Consider the following 7,951-nt stretch of genomic DNA (forward strand, 5'->3'; position numbering starts at 1 on the left):
CTCATATAGTGTGAGTGCTACAGACGTTTGCTCCATTTTCAGGAGTGGAAGTAGAATTCAAAAATTGTAGGGAGTGCTTGATGTTAGTAGTGAGCTCGCCTGAAAATTGCTGAGGATTCTTATCTGCAGAAATCCAAAAGAGAAAAATATAAATGATTTTACGTGCAAGTACTAAAAAATGCAATTTTCTTACCAGGAGGTGAAAATATAATTTGAAAAAAATTGTAAAGGTGTGATAAGTAAAAACGACAAAAGAGGACACGTGTCATGCGCTGACAAAACTTGGTAGCCACGTAGGCATGTCACTTTCTGGTCGTCTTTTCACGTTCGTCAACCGCTCCCACGCTGCTTCCTGCTTCTCCAAACACCCAATCTTGCTCTCTTTATTAATTGAGAGACTCGATGATCTCGCTTCTTCGAATTCCAATCTTTCTCTTTCTTTTGACCGATAGAATAGTGTTTGGATTCATTGCTCTTGCTTCATCTTCTCGGATTGAAGTAGTTTTTGGTGGTTTTCGATGGATGTAACCGAGATTTCGATTGTACATCATGTAGCTTTGGTGCTGTTGGCGCTGTGGATCTTCGCTTATCTTGGGTTGTTTCATCCTGTTCTCTACTTCATCTCTTTGATTTATGTTTACAGGGTAAGAGATTTGATATTCTTGGATGCTTGTTTTTGTTCTTGATTCGAAAAGTGTGTGTGTGTGTGTGTGTGTGTGTTTTTAATGAATGAATTTTATTCAGTTTGTACTAATTACGAGTTTGTGATTTCATGATTCATGTTCGATGGATATGCTTTGTTAATTTGATTTCCAAATTTCTTATATCAATTTGCATAGAGATATTGGATCAAGTGTTGGAGTTCTGTGCTGCTAGTGAATTCAATTAATGTATGTTGGATCAAGACTGCTATTTTTTGTTCTGTTGTGACAGTGTTAAACTTGGGTTTTAGATGTTAGACTTCCTGCCAAAGCCATCCGGTTTTAGATGTTAAACTTGGCTTCTTGTTTTTGTTCTGGATTCGAAAAAGATTTTAATGAATCAATCTCATTCAATTTGTACTAATTACGAGTTTGTGATTTCATGATTCATGTTTGATGGTTATGCTTTGTTAATTTGATTTTTAAATTTCTAATATCAATTTGCATAGAGATATTGGAACAAGTGTTGAAGTTCTGTGCTGCTAGTGAATTCAATTAATGTATGTTGGATCAAGGCTGCTATTTTCTGTTCTGTTGTGACAGTGTTATACTTGGGTTAGATGTTAGACTTCCTGCCAAAGCCATCCGGTTTGGGTGGTTAGCAGCACCATTTTAGGTCCTTTGCGGGTGGGGGAAGTGGCGAGAGTTCGAATCCCACATAGAGTGCTTAACTCCGTGGCAGTTTGGACTCTCCACATGGACCCCAATAAGCCAAGGTGAGGGTGCACAGGCGCTTGTCACCCTTCTTAAAAATAAATAAGAGAAGATGTTAGACTTCCTCACAGGCTCGGTGATATTAGGATCTGGTATTAAAGATTTACATTTTTTGTGTAAATTGTTGATGTTAGGGAAGAGTGAAGTCTGTGCATTAGGAGATGGTCATTTTTTTGTTGTGTAAAATTTCATTTTAGCATTTCAATGTTTATTGGGTATTTCATGATGATAGATGTCTTTAGAGTAGTGCTAGATAGTGGCAAGTTATATATATGACCATGGTGTTAATAAACGACAGCATATCATGTCTGGGCCCTGACCTGGACATCTCTTTTACCTGCAATATTATTTTTCCATCTTTAGATTTTGGCTGTAGTAGTCTTCTCCTTGATTGAATTTTTGTTTTCTTTCACTGGAGATAAAAGTCTTCTTGACTGATTTTTTTTTAAAGTTTTTCTATTGATGAATTTGCTAATTTAAGTTTCCTTCACTATGTGATAGTTGAAATCATCACGCACTGAAGCTTTATTCAAGTTGAACTTTCTGGCTTTATTTCCCTAGGTTAATGAACACTATAACTTAAGACTACGGAGGAGATTACAGTTCGAAGAAAGAAAGGCTGCGAGTCAGCGGAGGGTAATAATTTTATCTAGTGCTCTAATTTATTTTTTACAGTTGAGCATTCCTTTTTAGTCGTGGAGTTCTTCAGTTTCTTTGTGAATCATTTTTTCTTTCTTTTTTGGTAATCCAATTATTGCCAATCTTACAAGTTGAATAGCTTTGGCTTATGTAATTTTATTTCCAGCTTCTTTCTGATACAGAATCAGTGCGGTGGTTAAATCATGCTGTTGCAAAGATTTGGCCGATATGTATGGAAGAAATTGCATCTCAACAATTTCTCATGCCAATTATACCATGGTTCTTGGACAAATTTAAGCCTTGGACAGCGGTATGGCAATTCCCTTTGAATTCTTTAATAATATTTTTACGTTTTTGTTTTACTGGTGTTTTAAAAGTTGACCTGATATTTTTCGTCAGTCTCTGGGTTGCTGGATGCCAACATAACAGTGATTATATATATATACAAGGCTTATAAGCATATCACTGTTATGCTGGCATCTATGTGTTATTCAAGTTAATTTTTCTGCTTTCTTTGCTGTTCTATTTTCCATTACGATGGTCATCAGTGACTTTTTGGGTTCAGTAATATTAGAATCTTGTACTGAGCACATTTATCATGCTGTATGTACTTATTTAGATGATATTATTTGAAAGTGATATTCCCCCTTATTTAATACCAGGAATCATTCCTGTTCCTTATATTTTTTACTGATATGCTTTGGGATGTTTATGCTTTCGGATTTGATATAGTCAAATGTATTCTGGAGGTGCGATTTTATTTATAATTTCTCAATGTGCAGCGGAAAGCAGTTGTTCAACACCTTTACTTGGGTAGGAACCCTCCAATGTTCACTGATATGCGGGTTCTTCGTGATTCCCCTGATGATGATCACTTGGTAAGTCTGGCATGGATTTGGATACAATTGGATAAATTTGGTTGACATGTTAAGACTTTTAGTTGAAGAAGGTTTCTTTTTCAGGTTTTAGAACTAGGAATGAGTTTCCTATCTGCTGATGACATGAGCGCAATACTTGCAGTCCAGTTGAGGAAAAGAGTAGGGTTTGGCATTTCAGCAAATATGCATATGACTGGCATGCATATTGAAGGAAAGGTAGTGCTATAGTCATGCATAATCATGTATGAGAATGATGGATGCCTTTTGTTGTTTCTGTTTTTTTGATGAATTTTAGAATTATTTTAGAATTTTATATGAAATGATCGCTATGTGTGTGTGTTTGTCTCTCTCTTTTGGTTAAGGTGCAATATTGGAGAAAGATTTAAAGTATTTTTTTTTTCATGACTGCTTCTTTCTTCTTAATTTGAGCATATAAGTTTTTCCAAACTGTAAGAAACATGGCAGTATGCAATCTCAATTAACATCATCTTGCAGATTCTGGTGGGTGTAAAATTTCTTAGGCATTGGCCGTTCATTGGGCGTGTAAGAGTATGCTTTGTTGAACAACCATACATACAGTTAACAGTCAAACCAATTTTCAGTCATGGTATTGATGTTACTGAACTTCCAGGAATTGCTGGCTGGCTAGTGAGTTATCATTATTTATTAAAATAAATTCTATTTTTGCACAGCAAAAAACCATTTCATGCATCTGTTGATGATCCTTTTTTTTTATACAGGATAAGATTTTGGCTGTTGCGTTTGAGCAAACTTTGGTTGAGGTTAGTTATCTTTCTGCTTGATTGGTGGAGAGTATTGTTCATTATGCTTTAAGCTCCAAAAAGTATGGTTGGAGATTGGGCACTGTCTCTAGGCTTGTCTTCCTATCAAAGACTTAATTGTTAAAAAGTATTTACTATTTAAATAACAAACTTGTTAAGAAGTATTTAATATTTAATAAAAATTCAATTATATTAACTCATAAATATTTGAATGTAGAAATCACAATATTGAATTTCTAACATGAATTTTGTTTTTCAGCCAAATATGATGGTAATTGATGTGCAAAAGTTCGTTTCGGCACCAACAGGTAATTGGAAATCAAATGCTTTATTATTGGTCTTGTGCTAAATGTGCTTTCCTTGAGAGGTTTAATGTAACTCTCACAATTTGATTTATTTATTCTCTGTATGAGCTATGATTGCTTTCTATCTGGTGAGGGATATATTCATGGTCATCAATCTTGTGCTCATCTTATTCTTCATCGCATCTCTTAGTAGATCTGTGGTTCATCCACATTCAAAGAAAAAACAACCAAAGAAATAAAGAAAAAAAATATTTTGAAGAATCGTTGAGTTGTTATTTGAGTGTTGAAGTGTTGTGGTAGCAGTGTCACATGCGTTGATTTGATTGGGTGGAGCAAAGGTTGAACCACCTTCTTGCACATGTTTGGGCTGAGATATTAGAGATTCTGATGATTAATCTGCAAGTTATCATTTATGAGTAATTATTCTTTTAATAGAACCAAATACGTGAGGGGAATGAAGGAAAAGTGAAAAAGATGAACTGATGGAAGGAAAAGAAATGAAAATTTTAGTAATTTTCTTGTAAAGCTTTTCTGTTTTGTTCAGCCAAACATGAGAGTAAATTTCCCTCTTTCATTTTCTTGTCAAGTCTTTTCAAGAAAAACGAAAAGAAAGAAAGGGAAAAAGGATAAAAGGAAAAGAAACAAACAGCAGATATACTTAATTGGCTATCTTTCAGTCGTTTTTGCATTTTGTTTTCTTTGTTCAGTCTGATGCATGGAAACAATTTTACTTCAGTTTAATTTTGTTTTATTCCATGTTCTTAGCTTTTTTTCTTATTTTAATATTTATGACATCTTCTGACGTGCTGTTGCAATAATGTTGATGTGCTTTGCAGAAAACTGGTTCACCGTTGATGAGAAACGTCCTATAGCCTTTGCTAAGGTGGAAATTTTAGAAGCAAATGACATGAAACCATCCGATCTTAATGGTGAGACTTCTGTCTGTTGCCTTCAGTACATGCCACATACGGAATCCTCTTAAATTTGTGGCATTCATGGCATTAAAAAGTTCCCATGAGTTTATGATTTAATTTATTATCTTGCAGGGCTTGCAGACCCATATGTGAAAGGTCAGCTTGGTCCTTACAGATTCCGGACAAAGATTCAAAAGAAGACGTTGTCTCCCAAGTGGATGGAGGAGTTCAAGATACCCATCAGCTCATGGGAAGTTCCTAATGTGCTAGTTCTTGAAGTTCGAGATAAGGACCATATTTTTGATGACCTACTTGGGTCAGTTTCTTGCTCTTGTTTGAACATCTTATACATTTAATTTGATTTTGCCGATAGTTTATTTTCTATCTGATCCTCTTTCTTTTGGTTCTCTTTTGTTTCATTATATTTTATGATGTTGCTTGATATTCATCATAAATGCATCTTAGTTCATGGATTTGCATGTTGCTTACAGAGACTGTTCAATAAACATCAATGAACTAAGGGGTGGACAAAGACATGACAAATGGATATCTTTGTGTCATGTCAAAATTGGAAGGCTACACTTGGCAATAACTCTACTTGAAGGTGAAGAAGGTATGAAATTCTGTGGGAGTCTCTTGAATCTGTAAGTATGTACCCTTTTTAAAATTTGATTGTGCATCTTTTGCCCCTTGAGTTAGGTTTTCTCATCGTTTTTGAAAGAAGATGGAAAATAGTGAAATGTTTGAAACCATTACATCTAGCTATCATTAATTTTATACCTACATGCTCATGCCACCCAACTTAGTCTCCTGTCAACGGTAGTAAAGGTATTTATTCAGATATCTGGGACAAATTTTATCTAGAATAAACTTTGATGTTTGTGCTTTCTTGCAATGTGCATTACACTTGCATCCTGTGGGAAGTAAACAAAATTGAGACTTTGTTTTGATGCAGAAAATCAAAAGGGGAAGGAAAAGGAAAAACAAGTAGATGAAGAAGAGTCTCCCAAACGCATGGAATCTACTGACCCCAGGCCAAGTTCTGTGAGTGAAGACTACTCCAATGTTGAAACACCCATGGATAAAAGTAAGAAAATGGCAGATGAGTTTGAGGCTGTTGACATCGAGGGGCAAGAGAAGACCGGAATTTGGGTACATCATCCTGGAAGTGATGTTTCCCAGACATGGGAACCGAGAAAAGGACGCGTTTTACGTACAGAAACAACTCAACTTTATAGCGAGGACAACAGCAATAACAGCCCACGCTCTGCTTGCTCGTCGAGTGAGAACAGCATTGATGAAAATACTTCTGGAAATAGGAGTCATAAGCCGGGGACAAGGACGATACGTAAAGGTTTACACAAAATTGGCTCCATGTTTCGTAAAACCTCAAAGAATGACAATCTTAGCTTGAAGAATCAAAGTCCAAGACCGAACGATGACTCTGTCCTTCCATCACCTGGCCCTAACCTTCGTGCAGTCGGTGACCATGGCAGTGCAGTCAAACTTATTGTCGATGATGCATGTGTTGAAAACATCAGAGATGAAATGCAAGATCAGAAGAGTGAAGTTAAAGTGAAAACTTCAAAGCAAGGAAGTGGGAAATTAGGACACATTAAGAGTTCACTGGGCAGGAAGAGTTCAAAGAAATTGACAGAAGAAGCTGTTGATATGGCTGATAATGATAGTTCTCATGGTGGTATAAATTCATCAAATGATTCAATGAAACATCCATTTGTGGTTGAAGGTGCCTCCATTGATGCTACTTCATTGTGTGCTCATGATGAGAAATCTGGGAATAATGTGGATGAAATTTAGAGAATGTAATGTTCTTTTGGAATTTATGTTCTGTAAATTGTGTAATTTTGCTTACTCTTGTTGATGTTGATCTTGTCTTTTGGTAAATGTATCTGTTTCAGAATATAGAATCTATAAATATTTACTGAATGCTGTTCAATTGTGTGAGCCCTCCTTGGAATCAAAATTCATGTTTTTTTTTCTGCAGTGGAAATATTCTGTTAGATTCTGTTTTAAAATATTGAAAATTTTAGTTTACATAATCTTAAAAAAATTGCATCTAAAATAACTTTTGAAGGTGAGGAACATTTCCTTCACTCGCCCGAAGGCATATAAAAATATAATCAAATACTTATATATATGAAATACCTACCTTTCAAAGTGTTTATATGTAATAAAAACTAAAAAATAAAAGAATCTAATTTATGTTGTATGTAAACAATGCCTACTTAAGGTAATATAATCTATATCCGAATGCTTCTTTTACTCGGGGGTTTAGTTCTCTTGTCTTTTTTTTTCTCATGTTTTTTTATAATAAATTTATAATTTATCTATTTTATTAAAAAAAATAATTGATGTTTATTAAATTGATATAAATACTTAAGTTTATAGTTAACTTGTATATAAATAATGTTATACTAATATTTATGCCGGCACTAACATGTCGGCTTTATGAATATTTTTATTTTTCTTAGTAATTTTAATTATGTCATTTTAATGATCTAGGTGTAGTATTTCTATTTATTTACATATTTATATATAATCTTATTTATTGTTTATTATTAAAAACTAATAAGAATTACGATTTTACATGTTTATTTTTTTTTCTTTTGTTAAGCACAATATATAAAGTAAATACATTGGATAAATCTAATAAAACAATAATCAATGATATAATATAAAAAAATGAAAAACAAAAAAATTATAAATATGTGTATGTATGGAAACCAATAAATCTATTTAATTCTTTTATTATTTTAAAACAATAAAAAAATAAAAATAAAAATAAAAATGTTATTGTTAATAAGCATATATATATATATATATATATATATATATATGGGTGTGTATTAAAGGATCAATCCTCTGTGAAACGTCCATAGATTATTAATCTATGCACATTGATTTGGATCGTTGGATTAATATCCAACGATTTCTTGATTATGAGTAAATAATAATTATTGTGGTACACAGTTATAAGTGGGATAAATAGTATTCAGA

The 7,951-nt window shown here is 33.7% G+C and overlaps 1 protein-coding gene across 2 annotated transcripts; it reads left to right on the forward strand.

The window, feature by feature from the left end:
- The first annotated feature begins 354 nt into the window (after positions 1-354).
- On the forward strand, positions 355-6,826 carry LOC120258972 (C2 domain-containing protein At1g53590-like). Of its 2 annotated transcripts, XM_039266474.1 has the most exons (12): positions 355-644; positions 1,977-2,051; positions 2,221-2,364; positions 2,837-2,932; positions 3,017-3,148; positions 3,428-3,580; positions 3,673-3,714; positions 3,974-4,022; positions 4,856-4,948; positions 5,066-5,249; positions 5,425-5,546; positions 5,889-6,826. In XM_039266474.1, exons 1-12 carry the CDS (start codon positions 519-521, stop codon positions 6,749-6,751), a joined length of 2,079 nt encoding a protein of 692 aa, XP_039122408.1. In that variant the 5' UTR covers positions 355-518; the 3' UTR covers positions 6,752-6,826. The 2 variants fall into 2 exon arrangements, with proteins under 2 accessions (XP_039122408.1, XP_039122409.1); XM_039266475.1 differs by lacking the exon at positions 355-644 and having other exon boundaries at positions 2,237-2,364.
- Positions 6,827-7,951: the final 1,125 nt, after the last annotated feature.

The sequence above is a fragment of the Dioscorea cayenensis genome, chromosome 4 (assembly GCF_009730915.1).
Source record: "Dioscorea cayenensis subsp. rotundata cultivar TDr96_F1 chromosome 4, TDr96_F1_v2_PseudoChromosome.rev07_lg8_w22 25.fasta, whole genome shotgun sequence".
NCBI lineage: Eukaryota > Viridiplantae > Streptophyta > Magnoliopsida > Dioscoreales > Dioscoreaceae > Dioscorea > Dioscorea cayenensis.

Coding starts and splice junctions, on each gene's coding strand:
- LOC120258972 (XM_039266474.1), top strand. CDS start 519: ATGGATGTAACCGAGATTTCGATTGTACATCATGTAGCTTTGGTGCTG. Junction 645..1,976: donor CTTTGATTTATGTTTACAGG/GTAAGAGATTTG, acceptor TTATTTCCCTAG/GTTAATGAACACTATAACTT. Junction 3,715..3,973: donor TTGAGCAAACTTTGGTTGAG/GTTAGTTATCTT, acceptor TTTGTTTTTCAG/CCAAATATGATGGTAATTGA.